The sequence below is a fragment of the Chlorocebus sabaeus genome, chromosome 21, assembly GCF_047675955.1.
Source record: "Chlorocebus sabaeus isolate Y175 chromosome 21, mChlSab1.0.hap1, whole genome shotgun sequence".
Classification (NCBI taxonomy): Eukaryota; Metazoa; Chordata; class Mammalia; order Primates; family Cercopithecidae; genus Chlorocebus; species Chlorocebus sabaeus.
The window spans coordinates 25500705-25519495 of record NC_132924.1 but is presented as its reverse complement, the minus strand read 5'-3'; the positions used below and the strand labels follow the sequence as shown (position 1 = coordinate 25519495).

General features: G+C 46.0%; 1 protein-coding gene across 1 annotated transcript in view; it reads left to right on the top strand.

Annotated features, from left to right (window-relative positions):
* EEPD1 (endonuclease/exonuclease/phosphatase family domain containing 1) overlaps nt 1-18791 on the top strand; it is a 145500-nt gene that overhangs the window by 108852 nt on the left and 17857 nt on the right. The window contains exon 4 of the mRNA XM_007981618.3: nt 18328-18438. Coding sequence (XP_007979809.3) covers nt 18328-18438 — 111 coding nt within the window. The remainder of the gene's footprint in view (nt 1-18327; nt 18439-18791) is intronic.

Below are 18791 nucleotides of genomic sequence, written 5' to 3'. Positions count from 1 at the left end.
CCTCATGCCCAGTGGGCTGCCAGCACTTGGGAGGGGAGCATGTATAGTGTGTTTAGTGAAGTTGTACACACGCTCACTTGAAGCATTTTGCCGGTACCAGTCGAGTGTTCCTGGAGGAAGGTCATATACCAGTTAAACTCTGCCATTGTGCCTCTAAGTGCACATTCCTGAGCCCACCCAGCTCCTGAGATCTTAGGAGCTTCAGGAGTTTATCTGCTGGGAGACTGCCTGTCCCTGGGGGCAGCTGTGACCAATTATTGTTTTCGAGAGACAGTTTTACAGCCGCCGTCACCTGATGGTCGCCTGACAGTCATGGTGTATGGGGTAGGAGAGGGCTGTCTTCTGTCCTGCTCGTGTCTGACTAGCTACATGCTCTAACAATAGGAGACTCTGTCTCTACAAGAAATAAAATAATAAAAAACATTAGCTGTTCCTGGTGGTGCATGCCTGTGGCACCAGCTACTTGGGAGGCTGAGCATTGCTTGAGCCCAGGAGTTTCAAAACCAGCCTGGGCAACATGGTGAAACTCCATTTATACAAAATATACAAAAATTGGCCGGGTGTGGCAGTGCACATCTGTAGTCCCAGCTACTTAGGAGGCTGAGGCGGGAGTATTGCCTGAGCCCAGAAGGTTGAGGCTGCAGTGGGCTGTGATTGTACCACTGCACTCCAGCCTTGGTGACTGAGAAACAACCTGTCTCAAGAAAAAAAAAAAAAAAAAAGCAGCACCTCACATAGGAGTGACTCTGAAATTACATGCTCTCAGTTCACCTGTCAGTGGCTCCCTCCACAAGGAGACAGTCAAGAAATCTATCTAAGAGGCTCCGTGGAAGCGCTGTTGAGTCACGAGCAGAGCATCTTCCCAATGTGTATAGCTCTGGGATCTTCAGGGGTCAGAAGTGTCCAGGATTAAAACAAGATCCCCAGCATGTACAATTCGAAGGGGTAAACCTGGAAGAGAAGATGTCACGTTCTGGGGCTTTGCCCAAATCCCAACATTTGCATCAGCTCCTGGGAGAGCATCAGGGCCTTTCTCCTGTGATTACAATTCATGAGACCACAGTTTTGTATTATAGCTCACCTCTAGCAGGTAAGTTCTGTCTTTCCTCCCTCCATCCACCTGCCTAAATCTCCTAGTGGGAGAATACATTGCTATGTATCAATTGTTTGTTTTGTTTCTCTTAACCTACACATTCTTGTCCCGCACTTGCTTTGCAAGGATACATTTGCGAGTAAGAGGGGAGGAAGTAACTAGTATTTTTATACTTCATTTCAGGATGTGGCAGGGACATTTTTGACGGTTTCATTGCTTAATTTATTTGGAAACAGCACTAAACCAGCTTTTATTTATGAAAAAATTATAATATATATGTTTGTGGGAGAGAGACTTTTACATAGATAAAGCTCACACCAGTTAATTGGTATTCATACTATGGCTAGAAAAGTGAAATTTCTGAAAAATTTTAAAGCAAGAAGAAAAACTAAGACATACAGAATTACAGTTTGGTCTCTCTAGTTTCATTTTGTTACAGTTCCTCATTTATGTTGTTAGCAGAGTAATCCTTCGGAAACACAAGCTTGATCCTATTACTCCTTCCTTAGAGTTGCTTCAGGGGGAAGCCCGCAATGAAGTCAGGACGATAGACATGGATTTGGGTCCTGGCCTGGCCACTTACCCTGTGGTTAATCTTGAGTCTGTTACTTAACCCCTTCAGCCCTGCATTCATCCTCTGTTGAGCAAGGATGATGACACCTCCCACCCACACAGAACCATCACATGGACCACATCGGGGCACGTGTGTAAAGGGCCTGAAGCATTGGCACAGGGTGAGCATTCTAGGAAATGCAAGCTGCTGTGGTTCCAAGTCATTAATATGAAGTGTCTTCTCCTGGCCTGCAGGGCACTGTCATGGCATCCATTATATGGTCCTTGCCTGGTATTTAATTTGATTTTTGTAACCCGTCTCTCCTCCTCTGTGTCCAGTTTGCTTTTGGCCCCCAGTGCCCAGTATGTTGGAGGGAGCCAGAAAATCCTGTGAAACTAGCACCGAACAGTTTGTCTATTTTTGAGAGCCTGCAGCCAAAAATTTCACAGGAAGGGAGCTGAACTAAAAGATAGCTTGGGGATTTGGCTTTCCATTTCTCCCATTAGCACGAAAGAAAACTGAGAACCAGTGACTCTCAGGACATTCTCCAAAGTGAGAATGCTGTTTCATGAACTGCCACCTGTAGTCCTTGCTGCCCACACTGAAAAAAAAAAAAAAAAAAAAAATCTGTGTGATTTGCCTTGAAATAAAATAGGAAACATGCAGGCTGTAAAGACTAGGATTTGACATAATGCAGATCAAAATAAAATAAGTCATGAATCAGTAGGACTTTCACCCAGGGCTTTGAAGTCTTTATTTTTATGATTATTGCCACCGCAGAGCAGAGCCGGCTGCATAAACACCATTTAAAATAGCTGAAGGCTGGCCTTGCATAAGCAAAATTGCAACCAGAGCAATTTCCCTGAGGGTCCATAAGTCCTAATTCTGTTTAATGTGACAATTCCTGAACAACTCTGGCTTCTTCACAGAAATATGCCTGGGAAGTTCTGGGAGCCTGGCCATCTAGAGCCCGCCTGAGAGTGAACTAGTCTTCAGTGTTTACAGACAGAGAAAATGTATCCTTGGGGTTTAAAAAAATAAGTGGGTGTTCATGTAAGAGGGTAGGAATGGGGAGCTAAACTGCTGGCTTGGTCCTACTCATAACTCATTTTCTTTGGATTTGAGTACCTAAATAATTATTAATCCTTTCCCCTTTGTGTTGGCTTCCTCTCTCTTCCGTCTTCCTTTTCCTCGTCCCTGCCCTTTCTCTTAAACGTACTCCTACTATTCAGTTTTCTTATTGGGTGGTTTCTCGGGTTAGGAAACCGTCTGTCTCCTGTGTCTGTCTTACACGTTCTTTCAGCCTGTAAACTTGAAAATATCAAAGAGGAGGAAAACTCTAGAAAGGGAGAGCGGTGGTTGGGTAAATCAACATGGTTTGTTTGAGGAAACAAGTTATCATCTTGCAAACCTGGGGCAGATCCCTTTTTGCTTACAAGCTCAATGTTGTAACAGGCATGGCTGGCATTTCCTGCCAGATTTGGGGTTCAGCATTTCAGTAGGAAGTGCCAAGTGAAACTCTGCCTTCTCAGCCCTCCTTCCCAGTCGGCACGCATCTCAGGCGATGTAAACCTTAGAATCTATGGAAGGGCATGTCTGGTGCAAATCATGGCGTGGCCATCCCAGTGTTTCTGCTCTCACTTGGGGTTTGCCACGCTGCCTGTAACTTTCCTAGACTCCCACAAAATAGCCACAAAGCCCTCCAAAAATCAGTGCTATTTTCAGACTTGCTTCCACTTAGAATAATTCATTTCAGTCATTACTCACAAATTTAGCGCCTAATTTGGAAAGAAGTATTTATTTTATTTGCCCTAAAAGTGTCTTTTTTTGCACTTCAAAGAGCCAGTATTCCAAGAATTACTGGGCTGTGCATTCCTCTCCTAGGTGCTCAGTAACCATACGTGGCGAGACATTTGAATCCTTCTAGTCTAGAGGCAGCCAGCCTCCCAGGGCAGGGCACTGAACTCCTGTCTCTCCCCTGACCGAGAGCTCCACGAAGGCGGTAGCCTAGAGCAGCACCCATTCATGCGAAATCCTCAGTGTGTGTTGAATGACGGTGTGGTTCCTCTGTATGACCCTCAACACCTAACCCATCACTCAAGTCACTTTTTAAATTATTGATGTATAATTCACATAACATAAAATTAATGATCAACCATTTTAAAGTAAACAATTAAGCGGCATTTAGGAGAGTCACATCGTGTGCAACCATCACCTCTATCTAGTTCCAAGATATTTTTATCATCCAAAAAGGAAACTTCAAACCTACTAAACAGTCACTCCCCCTTCCCGTCTTGCCTCAGCCCGTGGCACCTACCAATCTGGATTCTGTCCAGAGTAACATTTACATACTCTGGATGTCTTGTGTAAATGGAGTCATACAATATATAGCCTTTTGTGTCTAGCTTTTTTCACTTAGTATAATGTGTTCAGGGTTCATCTGTGTATCAGTACTTCATTGCTTTTTCGTGGCTGAATAATACTTTCTTGCATGAATATACCACATTGTGTTTCTCCATTCATCTACTGGTGAACATTTGGGTCGTTTGCATCTTCGAGCTACTGGGAGTGGTGCTCCTATGAACATTCATGTACAAGTATTTGTCTGAATATAATTCTCACTTCTTTGGTGCCAAGCACATTATGTCCTAATTATCTCTGGAGTCTGCCCACTGCCATCCTCCCAGTCAAGCTACCCACCTCTGTTACTGCAGTACTCAGCTGGCATTTTTGTGGCCACCCTGGCCCTTCTGCAACTGGTACTGTATACCATAGCCCCACGGACTTTTCAAAGTTCAGATCCCCTCTTCACACCCTGCCGTGATCTTAGGATTGCTCAAGGGATAAGAAACAAGCTTCTTTCAGGGTATGGGGGTCCCTGCATGGCCAGGCCTCTGCAAGCTCATCTCCCTACCCTGCCCCCTCCCTCCCCATCTGTGCCACAGCCACACTGGCCTCTCTGTCCTGCAAACTCTCCATGCACTGTCCCATCACAGGCCCTTTGCACATGCTGTCTGTGCTGCCTAGAATGCTCTCCCTTCCTCTTGGCCTAATTAACTCCTCTTATCCTTGAGTTCTGAGCTCAAGCATCACCTCTTCAGAGAAGCTTTCCCCAACTAAGTGAACACCAACACCAAGTCTGTCCTGGATAAACAGAAGCGCCTGGAACCACTCCTCTGCAGCCCAGGCCCCAGCTGCAGTTGTACATGCAGGTGATTATTTGTAAGACTGTAGCTCATGTTGGGCAAAGGACCATGTCTGTTTTACTCCCCATTATAGCTCCAGAATTGCCATGGACCAGCTGTTTGTATCCCCTGTCCCCCACCAACTTCCTATGTTCAAGTCCTAATCCCCAGTGTGATGGTGTTTGGAGGTAGAGTCCTTGGGAAGTAATTGGGTCATGAGGGTGTAGCCGTCATCAATGAGATGAGTACCCTTGTGAGAAGAGACATGAGATAGATGATTCTCTGCCATGCAAAGACACAGGAAGAAGGTGACCGTCTGCAGACTGGGAAGTGAGCCCTCACCAGGAATGGAATCGCTGGAACCTTGGTCTTGGACCTCCAGCCTCCAGAACTGTGAGAAATAAATATTTGTTGTTTGAGTCACCCAGTCTATGGTATTTCTTGTAGCAGCCCTGAACTGACTAAGATAAGAACCTAGCCCAGGATGGCCCCGTTTGGTACTTATTGTTTTGTTGTTGTTGTTGTTGCTGCTGTTGTTTTTGAGATGGAACCTTGCTCTGTCACCCAGGCTGGAGTGCAGTGGCGTGATCTCGGCTCACTGCAACCTCCGCCTCCCGGGTTCAGGAGATTCTCTTGCCTCAGCCTCCCAAGTAGCTGAGATTATAGGCACCCACGACCGTGCTGTAATCCCAGGCTAATTTTTGTATTTTTAGTAGAGACGGGATTTTACCATGTTGGCCAGGCTGGTCTCTAACTCCTGACCTCATGATCTACCCACTTTGGCCTCCCAAAGTGCTGGGATTACAGGCATGAGCCACCATACCCAGCTGCTTGCTAAGTTTTTGTCGAATGATCAGATGAGTCCATTCTCCTCACCAGATAATATTACCAACCATAGCTTCCCATCCCTCTATCCATGCCAACAGTGCTTTATTTTGGGGAGCTCTACCTCCCAGTATGCAATGCTGGCTTCTGGGCCCCAACCATGATTCTTGCCTCCTTCCTCTGCTGGTGTGTTTCAGAAATTGTGCTGACAGGTGTGGAATGTTGAAGGGGCATCTGTCTCTCTGTAGTCTAGGCCTGAGGGAGCAGCCCAGTGCATCTAACAACCAGGAGAGCACATACGGAGACTTGCTGGGTGCCAGGCCTGTGCTGCCTGCTTTAGAAATCACAAATACGTGAGGCAGCAATGATTCTTTGCCCCTTGTTACAGATGGTGAAACAGAGGCACAGAATACGTGAGTCATTTGTCCAAAGTCAGATCTCTTGGTAAGTGATAGATCCAAAGTTTGAATCCAGGCAGCCTTTCTCTAGAGTCTGTGTTCTTAACCTTACTGTTTAATAATGAGTGGACTTAAGCATTCAAGACGTGGAAGAACTCTTCTCATAGAGGAGAAATCTGAGTGATGGCAGTCGTGTTTCCTGCTGGAGTCTGCATGGGTTTGTTTAAAGCACTGGAGTGGGCAGTAGATATTCCCACCAAGTTCTGGCTTGGCAATCCCATGGCCATTTTAAACACACAGATAACCAAGCTACTCAACTTATTTAGGGCTTCATACACTCCTGAAGGTCCTAACAAATACAGGTTGATGTCAAGACAAATTATCTAAAGAACCACTTTGTTATAAATAAAGCTAGAGGGAAAATATTAAGGTGAGGACTATTTGTCTTCATATGTAAAAAACTAAGCTATTTATGAAGACTCTTGTCTTGTGTCAGTCAGCGATTTAAAAAGGAACGAGTCAAGCCAGGTGTGGTGGCTCACACCTGGTCCCAACTACTTAGGAAGCTGAGGCCGGAGGATGGCTTGAGCCCAGAAGTTGGAGTCTAGTCTGGGCAACATAGCAAGACACCCCATCTCTAAAAAACTAAAGAGTCATATCCTTTCTGATCATATGTTTTGGGGGGTTAATGTCTTTGGTCATTCATTCCCCAGGCCCCTGTGCTGCCATCTGTTTATCACAGGCAGGTATATGAAAACAAAGCAGGCTGGGCGCAGTGGCTCACTCCTAGAATCCCAGTACTTCAGGAGGCCCATGCAGAAGGATCGCCTGAACCCAGGAGTTCAAGAGCAGCCTGGGCAACATAGTGAGATCCCATCTCTATTCTAATTTAAAATTTAAAAAAATAAAGCAAAACCCAGCAACGAAAACCTACTGATTTACTTTTGGAAACAAAGATATTGTCATTTGAAATTCTTACCCAGGATTCTTTTCTAAACATATAGATAAAAATCATTTTGAGCATGAGAGGGCATGGTGTGTGAAGTTTTATTGCTACCTTGCTAGGTGATTTTAGGATGTTTCATATTGATTAGAAATGAACCTCAAAAAGGCAGAAATTTCCTCCAGCCAATGAAAGCTTCGCCAGCAAGGAGATGGCACACTGAACAACAGCAGGTTAGATGGCCCAGGAAGGACGTGATTTTAAAAGAGCTTATGATAACATGGCACAGTATAAGTGGGAAAAGCAGAATGTGTGTGTGTGTGCGTGTGTGTGTGTGTGTATACAGATAAGATATATTGATAAAATGCACAGGAAACAGCCTAGAAGGAATTCCACCAAAAATATTAGCAGTAGTGGTCTTTGCACAGTGGTATTATACTTAATTTTTTCTGAGTCTCTATTTTATAAATTATCCCGCACTTATATTTATTTATAGCAGGACATAAGCCTTTATTTATTTACTGTACTTTAAGTTCTGGGATACATGTGCAGAACATGCAGGTTTGTTACATAGGTATACATGTGCCATGGTGGTTTGCTGCACCCATCAACCCATCATCTACATTAGGTATTTCTCCTAATGCTATCCCTCTCTAGCCCCCTACCCCTGACAGGCCCTGGTGTGTGATGTTCCCTGCCTTGTGTCCATATGTTCTCATTGTTCAACTCCCACTTATGAGTGAGAACTTGTAGTGTTTGGTTTTCTGTTCGTGTATTGGTCTGCTGAGAATGATGGTTTCCAGCTTCATCCATGTCCCTGCAAAGGACATGAACTCATCCTTTTTTATGGCTGCATAGTATTCCATGGTGTATATGTGCCACATTTTCTTTATCCAGTCTATCATTGATGGGCATTTGTGTTGGTTCCAAGTCTTTGCTACTGTAAATGGTGCTGCAGTAAATATACATGTGCATGTGTCTTTATAGTAGACTGATTTATAAGTCTTTGGGTATATACACAGTAATGGGATTGCTGGGTCAAATGGTATTTCTAGTTCTAGATCCTTGAGGGATCGCCACACTGTCTTCCACAATGGTTGAACTAATTTATACTTCCACCAAGTGTAAAAGCATTCCTGTTTCTCCACATCCTCTCCAGCAAGCTATTGTATCCTTTTTATTTATCATTATTATTTATTTATTTATTTTGAGACAGAGTCTCGCTTTGTCACCCAGGCTGGAGTACAATGGCGCAATCTCAGCTCACTGCAACCTCCGCTTCCTGGATTCAAGCCATTCTCCTGCCTCAGCCTCCTGAGTAGCTGGGTTTATAGGTGCCCGCCACCACGCCTGGCTAATTTTTTGTATTTTTAGTAGAGACAGGGTTTCACCATGTTGGCCAAGCTGTTCTCGAACTCCTGACCTCGTGATCCACCTGCCTTGCTGGGATTACAGGCGTGAGCCACCACGCCCGGCCTGTTTCCTGACTTTTTAATGATCAACATTCTAACTGGCATGAGATGGTATCTCATTGTGGTTTTGATTTGCATTTCTCTAATGACCAGTGATGATGAGCTTTTGTTCATATGTTTGTTGGCTGCATAAACATCTTCTTTTGAGAAGTGTCTGTTCATATCCTGTGCCCACTTTTTGATGGGATTGTTTGGGTTTTTCTTGTAAATTTGTCTAAGTTCCTTGTCGATTTTGGATATTAGCCCTTTGTCAGATAGACTAAAAAAATTTCCCCCATTCTGTAGGTTGCCTGTTCACTCTGATGATAGTTTCTTTTGCTGTTCAGAAGCTCTTTAGTTTAATTAGATCCCATTTGTGTGTTTTGGCTTTTGTTGCCATTGCTTTTGGTGTTTTAGTCATGAAGTCTTTGCCCATGCCTATGTCCTGAATGGTATTCCTAGGTTTTCTTGTAGGGTTTTTATGGTTTTAGGTCTTACATTTAAGTCTTTAATCCATCTTGAGTTAATTTTTGTATAAGGTGTAAGGAACATAAGCTTCTATTCTATTCTATTCTATTCTATTCTATTCTATTCTATTCTATTCTGTTCTGTTCTGTTCTATTCTGAGACAGAGTCTCACTCTGTCACCCAGGCTGGAGTGCAATGGCACGATCTCAGCTCACTGCAGTCTCCACCTCCCAGGTTCAAGCGATTCTCCAGCCTCAGCCTCCCATGTAGCTGGGATTACAGATGCCTGCCACAACATCCTGCGAATTTTTTGTATTTTTAGTAGAGATGGGATTTCACCATGTTCGCCAGGCTGGTTTTGAACTCCTGACCTCAAGTGATCCATCTGGCTCAGCCTCCCAAAGTGTTAGGATTACAGGCATGAACCACTGCCCCCTGCCCTTAATTTAAAGAAAAAAAAGCCCATGAAATTACTATGGAAGTCTTAATTCCCATCTAGGATTAAGAGTCTTAGCATCTTGCAGTGAGCTGAGATCCGGCCACTACACTCCAGCCTGGGCTACAGAGCCAGACTCCGTCTCAAAAAAAAAAAAAAAAAAAAAAAAAGAGTCTTAGCATCCAAAGACCTTTGGAGAAGTAAAGAACCTTTGGAACATTCCTAAAGGGCAGAGATGAGTGATGAAGATGACTCTGATGACGATGACCACAGTGTGAAAGTGCAGAGTCTGTAAGGAGTGTGTTTGCACCCCTCGCAGCTCCTCCCTCCTCCTAACTTCACTTCAGTCTCCACAAACTCACCACTGCATGTTGCTCTGTTTCATAATTGCCCTTGCAAACGTTTTTCTGTTGTTTCTTTTCCTTTCCTTTTTTTTTTTTTTTTTTTTTTTTTTTTTTTTTTTTTTTTGGTGCTCCCTTCGCTTCTTTGTAACCATCTTGCTCAGGAACCCTGGGGTTGGTGTCTGTAGGGCACATGGAGAGGCTAACAGAACCAGCAGTCGCTTGTGGCGGGAGAACACGTGGGTGTCACTTCCCTTGGTTCTGTAAAAGCAGCTAATAATTAGCTGGTGGTGGGCGCTGAGGAAATGTCTCCTTGTTTGCTTTCTACCTTCCTCTGCATGATAAGAATGTTTAAACAAGGATGCACCGTCATCCAGAATGCCTTCCTGGCCCCCATGGAAGAAGAATGGGGAAGAGCCATCCTACGAGTGGCACATTGTGGCACAGGAGCAGGAAGCCCATGGCTCCTCTGACAAGGAAGGGTGGGACCTGAGCATTTAGAACAGGGCTTCCTTACAAAGCTCTGAATGCTAGGCATGTGACGTGGAGTGGGCATGGCCCACCAGCCCCGGCCCCTCCTGGGAGGAAAGTTGACTGATGTACTGACCTCTCTGTGAAATCTGGGTCATCAGGGCCTATGTGACCCGAGGCATCAGTGACGAAATTGACCTCAGCAGGGTGGTGGCTGTGCTGCTCCAGGGCACTCACAAGTTGGAATGCATGTGGTGCATGTTTACACACACACACACACACACACACACCCCTCACGGGTCGATTGGTTTCTGTTTTCTGAGTGGCAGGGAGTGACCCGGCCATGTTACCTTTCTGAGCCCTGGTTTCGTCGTGTGTTGAATGGGACTGTTATTCCCAACCTCCCAGGGCTGTCATGAGGACTGAATGTGAGCTGTGATTAGCGCCTGCCATGTCCTTGGTACTTAGTCAATGTTGGTTCCATTTTTCTCCCCATTCCTCCCCCTGGCTTTATTTTTTAAAAAAACAGGACTCAGGAGCTAACCTCGTTATAGCTCCTTGGCCACCTGTGTCTTCTTACCATTGTTGGATTTACCCAAATTAACCTCTTGGGATTACTACCTAAGTAAATAAGAGCTTAAAAGTGAGCTCTTATTCCAGGCAGTTTAGCAAGGGGTCTTTAGGTGGAGCTCACATGGTAATTATCACAGAGAAGGAGGGAGAAAGGGGTTTTAATGTTTATGAGACTCGTATTTCCTCTCTCAGTTCTATGCTAGCCCCTCCCTCCTGCCTTTTCCTCCCAGAGTTCTAGAATCATGCACTTTTAGAACTAGAGGTCCTCTGGGCTGGAGTCATCTCCCCCATCCCTTTACTTAACAGATGGGGAGACTGAGGCACAAAGATGTTCAGTGTCCCAGAACTCCTCTGTGCTCCTCTCCTTCCACCCATAAATGTGGCCCTCTGAGGAAACCTGTGAAGCCAGGAGGAAGCAAGCCCAGTTCATTCTTTCATTATTGGAAAAGGATAATTGCTCACTGAGCCTCTAAGTGTACCCAGGGAATGGCCTGCCTCTTCTCCCTCCTTGAGCTGCTGGGCCTGTAGGAATGGATCCTAGAGGCAGTACTGTGGTAGTGTTGTGTGAGGGTTCAAAGTGGCTCTGGAGCCCCAAGACACATTGCTCCCTGCCCTACCTTGGCCCTGCCCCCTCTGGGATGCATACCTGCATTTGCATTGGAGCAAAGGTAGCTACACCTCATCTTGGCTCTGCGGGAACCTGTCTCTTCTCTTTTAAGGGCATGAGCCAATGAGAAATCTTCTCTCTCATACAGATTGAGGGAGAAAGAAGGTTGAAATACTCCTTGCTCTTGCTTTATGACCATGTTACATCCAGTGTGTGAGCTCCTGTCTCAGCCATAAGGAGAGCCAGGGCCTGTACAAGCCACTAAGAACCATGAAGTCACTTGGCACTCAGTAGACCTCAGCAGAGAAAGTGTATTTCTGCCCTGAAGGCCATGTGGTTTTTCAAAATATCAATATCTTGATATTTTAAATATCCTAGAAAAACTTTGTAGTAGGCTTCTTTGTTTTATTTAGAAAGCCAAACATGGTTAATATTTAGTTTATACTTGGACATTATTTGGCTTTTGTGTTCTCACTTTTCTCATAGATTAAATTGACTTTTATTTTTATTTTAAGTTCTGGGGTACACGTGCAGGATGTGCAGTTTGTTACGTAGGTAAATGCGTGCCATGGTGGTTTGCTGCACCTATCAACCCATCACCTAGGTATTAAGCCCAGCATGCACTAGCTATTTTTCCTAATGCTGTCCCTCCATTGACATTTTGTGATGACCCCAGCCATTCTTCAGTTTGAGCCCCCATGTGCTCACCCACAGATATCCTCAGGTTCGGTGGCTTCTAATATCAGTTGTTAACATCCCCATCTGCAAGCCCCTGGCGTGAGGACGCCCTTGCTTACCGTTCACATTTCTAAAAATATTGCCTCTGTCATTTGCCCTGTGTCCTATTGTATTTTAATGAAAGTTCAGTCTCCTGACCTTGCATGGCCTAAGACAAGGGCTTCTTTACTTTTATGGTAAGGATTTATCTTTTTAAGGAGAACTCACCTGTGCATCTTCATCCACCAAAATAGATTGCGTTTTCAGTGCTACCGCTGAGAACACACAGGAAATTGTTACCATGTGCAAAACTCATTGTCAAAGGGAAGTCACGTCCAGAGTCAGGAAAGCAAGTGAAACACCCACCTCGGTGTAGCAGCTTCATCTGGAAATTTGACCTAGAGGGTTCAAAATGAAAACATGCCCTCCCCACCCATCCAGGAAGCAGGATGAGGCCATTTGGAGTTGACTTTAAAATGCCTACCAGTACTATTGATATTCTGCCAGCGGCTGTGTAGTCAAGATTAGCAACACATCTTTATAAATGGCTCACAGAGTCCCAGGATGCACTTTAATTTCACTGGAAGGGAAAGACTAAAGGACCTCTGAACTTGGTGGTGGCTGGACAGACCACTGAGTGGAGTTGGAACACCTTTATTTTTATTATTATTTTAATTTATTTATTTTTGGGACAGAATATCACTCTGTCACCCAGGTTGAAGTGTAGTGGCGCAATCTCAGCTCACTGCAACCTCCGCCTCCTGGGTTCAAGCCGTTCTCCTGCCTCAGCCTCCTGAGTAGCTGGGATTATAGGCACGTGCCACCATGCCCAGCTAATTTTTGTATTTTTAGTAGAGGCAGGGTTTCACCATGTTGGTCAGGCTGGTCTCGAACTCCTGACCTTGTGATACAACCGCCTCACCCTCCCAAAGTGCTGAGATTACAGGCGTGAACCACCGCGCCCGACCCACCTTTGTTATTTTTATTTCCTAGTCAGCGCCAGATGAATTACGGAATATTCTTTTCAGAAAGAGTGAGGAGCCAAAGTAGGAGAAAAAAAAGTCCGAAGGTCCACAAGCAACAAATCTGTTGGTTTCAAGCCTTAGAGCCCTTTGCCACTGCCGTCAGCTGATTCAGGGCTGAACCAAGATGCAGCATAGCCCAAGGGTGTAGCCAAAGTAGTCTTTCTTTTAGGACTTGGCATTTCTAAATGCCGACACATTGTACATCCCGTAGATTGGAGTTTAAATATCTGACTTTCAGAGGTGTTTGAACCAGAGTGACTCCACCTTGAATAGGGGCTGGGTAACCTACTGAGGCTGAGACCCACTGAGCTGCATACCCACGTGGTTAGGCATTCTAAGTCACAGGATGAGGTAGGAGGTCAGCACAAGACACAGGTCATAAAGACCTTGCTGATAAAACAGGTTTCAGTAAAGAAGCCAGCCAAAACCCACCAAAACCAAGATGGCAATGAAAGTGACCTCTGGTTGTCTTCACTGCTCGTTATACACTAATTATAATGCATTAGCATGCTAAAAGACCCAATTTTACCCAGTTTGGTCTGATGCTGGAGAAACAAATCGAGCTCACTGGTATCTCTCATAACTGATTCTGGGAGACAGAAACTGGGATCCCTAGGAGAGATTCTACTGATTCATTCATTCAGCAAATGCCCGTTACATACCTACTGTGTGCCATAGTGTGGCAGGCTCGGTATATTGCCTCATACATTATCTCACAGGGTTATCTGTTAACAGCCACAAGTCAGAGGCTTTTGAGATACAGGGTCCTGGGAGAGCCAAAATAGTATTTGTTTGTTTGGAATAATGAAAGCTGTCTTCCCAGGCCACAGGAATTAAAACTAGGAGTACTAAATCGGCAATTGTCTAGCCTTGCCTGAGCTTTTTCTCAGGCTGTAGTTTAGAATTGCTTGGGGGAACTTGTTAGAAGTACCAACCTTGGCCAGAACCTCAAAGAACCAGACTCAGTCAATCCGGGATGGAGTCCACCAATCCAAGGTTTTAAAAACAAGAACCAGATGGGGATAGGTGATGAGTTAGCCACTGGGGTTCAGAAACCCGAGAGGGTGGGGTGGCAGTAGTTGGGCTTGCAGACCAGACTGGTCTGGGACACTTTGTGATGAACAAAAACCTTCCCTCTTCCATTTTTGACCTTTCTGCCCTGGTGGACGGCTTTTACATAAGAGTTTTATTTCTTCCTTTTGTGGGCAAAGCAAAAAGTGTGAGAACGAGCTGCTCTACATAAAACAATTGAAGGTGGAGTTCAGATTGAGAGCTCTCAGAGGATGCTTTTGTTTTCCTTTGAAATTTTTGGGAGAAAGGAGCCAAAGATTCAGTAGAGGGGGCCAGCCCCAACCCTTTTGAATCTGCCCTGCCTCCCCTGTTCCACCTGTCGAGGCCAGGAGGTAGAGCAGCAGGAACCAGTCCTGGGTTCAGACCCTCCCGCTAACTGTGTAACCTTGAATTTGAACTCGAGCTTGGGCTTAACCTTTCTGTGCAGCACTGTGCTCATGAATAACTGGTAGCAGTTACCTCCCGTGGGCTGTGCCGGGAATAATAAAGACGGTGCGTGCAATGGCATCTGCCTTGGTACAGGTCAACAGGAAGGCTCTAAATCAGGATTCTCCAGCTTGAGAAGCTCGTAGCTCAGCTGGGGTCTTGAGAAAATGATGCCAATTCTGGTGCAGCAGGTCTAGGGTAGGCCTGAGAGTTTGCATTTCTGGCAGGCTTCTAAGTGAGGTTGATGTTGCTGGTCCGTGGATCACACTTTGAGTAGCAAGGGTCTGAAAGGCGCTCACCTCCTTAGGTTTTCTGTGAATAGGTAGTGCAGATAGCTAAGTTAACAATTCTTTTTTCAGTCCTAAAAATAAAAGAATGCTTACTCCTTCCTTAACTCTGATCATGAAAATTAGGACACAGAATGCTTGCAGCCATAAACACTTACCTCCCTCATCTCTCAAGTTATTAATTATCCCCAATAACATAAATACTGAAGAAGAAGGCGGAGCAAGGGGTGATCTGCTCTGTGGGCTGAGAGAGGTTGTTAAGGACAGGGCTTCAGGCATACAGAATAACGATGGCCCTTAAGATTCAGGGATTCTGCTTCCTTACGGCTCCTAGAGCTTACCTGTGAGTGAAAAGTTTTAAATATTAATAGAAAGCAAAGAAAAATGAGAATGTCTTGTCTTCATCCATGAAATCAACTTGAACCTGTCAGAGTCATCTAGAGGGGCTGTTAAAATGCAGCCTTCTAGGCCCCACCCCTGAGAGTCTTTAGTTAAGTAGGTCAGGGGTAGAGCCTGAGAATTTGCATTTTGAACAGGTTCCCAGGTGACACTGGTGTTTACACTGTGACCAGCTCAAAAGACCACCTGTGAGAGCCATGAGCATGGGAATCAGTGCTGTCAGCCTGGGCCGCCTCTTCACACTTCTGACCCCTCCCATCAAAATGGTGTTGCCAGGAAGGGGTTTTCAAAACTGGGGTGGGGTTTGGTTGTGAATGGGAGATACAACTGTCCTCAGATATCTGAGGGTTAGGAGAGGTTAGATTTCTGGAAAAGAACGATCCTGGTGGCACCACTGCCTGCAGACAGGGAGTCACAGCACCACGGTGTGTTCCCTCTCCACCCCCACGGTTAGGCCTCTCTGATCTACCTGGTTGGCTGATCCCTTGGTGGGGGGCGGGCGGGGGCTGCTTTTTAAAAATAGAGCTTTCCAGGGTGCACCCCAGGAGATTCTGATGAGCAACCAGGTTTGGGACCCCCTGCGTGGAGAACAGCGAAGCACCAGCTGGGCACTGGAGAACTGCTCTGTTTTTAATGCTTCTTGGATGCAGCACTAATGATCACTCAGCAAGCAAATGATTCCCCGTCAGGAAATGGGACCCTTTGTGAAGTACATTTCCTCACAGGATCCCTAAAGTTATAGTCGATAAATTCCGGCTGCGTCTTCCAAAGTGTTTTATTTCCCATCCGAGGATGGCTTCCAGCCAGGAGCATCTGGCCAAGGGGACTCATCCAGGGTGAAACCCCCCCCTCTCCGCCTTCCCCACTCCCTCACCACTGTCAGCAGTGACTCTCTCCACAGCCACTCTGCTCTGGCCTGTGTTGAAAGCAGAACCCATAAAAGTCACGGTTGAGCAAATTCCAGAGAGAATGCTTCCCAGACAAACTCAGCAGCATAGAACATATCTGTATGCAGAGTCAGGTTACAATGGAGGCAATTACTTGGATAATAGCCTAAGGAGAAATTCCACCCCCCCCATCCTCGCCCCCTGCTTTGTTTGTCATGCTGTCATGCACAGATTTGAAGACTGCAATCTTGCCTTGAGTTTTCTGATTCACCAGCAGATGCTTGAGAGCATCACTGGGTGCTGTGCTCTGTGCCAGGTAGGGGTTTATAAAGGAGACTCAGGTACAGTCCCTGCCCTGTGGAGTCCACTGCTGGAGAAAGATAGATGCTTACATGACTAACTGTAAAAGCAGCATCACTCCTAGAATAGCCCATTTCTAAAGTAGACCTCTCAGCACTCTCCCTCCCCTTGTCTGGTTTCATCTTCCCCACAGCGCTTGTCCCTGTAGAAATGACTGGCTCAGTACTTGCTGGTGCTTCATCTTCCCTCTTACAGATAAAGCAATGTGAGGCAAAAGACCAGAGCTTTGGACCCTGGCCTCTCCCAGCCATTGGATGCGGGCTGTCCAGCGGGCATGAGAGTGGCTTTCTGCAGCAGAGGTGTTGGGAGGGTGGTGGCTGCTCACACACCGCGAGGATCTGGGGCAGAGGCTGAGGGAGGACCTGGGCAGCCACAATAGCTCTCAAACCCAAGCGTGCATCAGAATCTTCCAGTAAGTTTGTTCAGGCACAGATAGCTGGGCCCGCTTCAGAGCTGCTGATCTAGTAGGTCTAGGATTTCTAGCACGTTCTCAGGTGATTCTGTGGCTACTGGTCCCTGAACCAGTTTGAGGACCACAGAGGGGTGCATCAGCATGGCCATGACAGTGAACTTAGTGAATAGCTGCAGGGTGAGTCCAGTGACGGACTTCTTAGAAGCTATGCTAGTGACCCCCATGAGAGAAGACGGGACTCTGAAACAGGCTCCAGCAGTGGCTGGAGAACAGAAAGGAAGCACCCCAGACACATGCGACAGTGGAATCAATGTGCTGGCAGGAGGCAAGGAAGGAGTTCGAGCAGCGGGAAGGATAGACGTGCTTTGGGCCAAGATGGGCACTGGGTGGGGGAAGGCATAATGTGTTCCCTTTGGGACCTGCTGGTATGAGGGGCTAAGGAGACCTCCAGTAGAGATGTTGAGGAGGTAGTGGGAAGTGCTTTTAAAACTCAGGAGAGCAACTGGCGATGGGTACAGATGCTGGGTTCTTCTGGATAGAGGTGTAAGCTACCTCAGTGGGGCTGAATGAGAGTCCTTAAGGGGAGAGAGCAGTGATGTGCTCGGAAGGAAGCCAGGAGGCTCTCACTCGTAGGGGTGGTTAGAGAAAGAAACGAGTGGGGTGCTCCAAGGCTCGTGAAGGACAAGGAGGTGTGACCCCAAGAGAAGGGGTTGTGTTTGAGGCAGAGTTAGAGGAGCTGGTCTCCAAACTTTGAAGTGGATAGTTTTTCCACTCTTCATCCTACTGTGTGCAATTTTATTTTGCCTCAGTGACAGTCACTTTACAGCCATATTGGTGCAACATGCATTAGCAAAGGAAGTGCATGCCATGTGCATATGCATGGGTGCTGCAGCAGCTCTCCGCAGCAAGAGGAAAGCAAGACGAGCACTACAGTGGTTCAAGTTGAAGCTGGAGGTCATTTTTTGCCCCCTCTAAGCTGAGCCCTGAAGAAGAAAGTCACCATGTATCCATCTTGTTACCTCTTTGGATTTGACACTGATCCAGATCCTCCTGGGACCTTCAATCCACTGCTTTTACAGGGATGAAAAGGATTCTGATGACTTTTTTTTGAACTGTTTGGGCAGGAATGCTACAGAGAGAATCAATTTCTGTGAACTGAGAGTCCCCAGGTGATAATTTGGTGTTTCACACACAGGCAGTTTTCTTTTTAATGTGTGGTGCTTGTTTAGTCGTCTGGGTCTTGCAAACCCTGGTGTTTGAAAAACAGGGATGTAGTTCAGCAGTGTCTGAATAAGGCTGATGACTCAGAATCATGCAGTGCCTGACTTCTCAGGCCACCACCAGCCGGGACTGCTTTAGGCGTGAACCCACGCTTCTGACCTGTGCTCTGTCGTTGCAGTTCTGCACGGAGCTAAACCAGCCGACCCTGCCCAACATGCGCAAGTGGAAGGGGCCCCGGGGATGCTGGAAGGCTGTTGTTGCTGAGAAGCCCTCGAATCAGCTCCAGAAGGTACCCTCGTCTGCAAAAGCTGGCCTTTCCCCTCCTTTAATTTAAACATACTTTTCCCCTAATCAAGGGCATTTAAAATTTTCCTTTGCCAATATCCTTGGTGCAATTTTGTATTTCTGCCCAATTTTTAAATCCTTGCCATTCATTTCTAAATGCCCTGGTTCTCGTTTCATGTTTAGATTGGGAATGGACTCCTGCCAAGACGGAAATGAGAGCTTAGGGTGTTGGGAGGAGAGGAGAGGAGAGGAGAAATCCTGTCCAGGGCCAAGGCAGCAAATGGGTATTTCTGTCCTTTGTCCTTCTAATCCCTTCGCCACAGTTCTGTCTTCTGCCAAGTTTGTGCAGAGCTCATT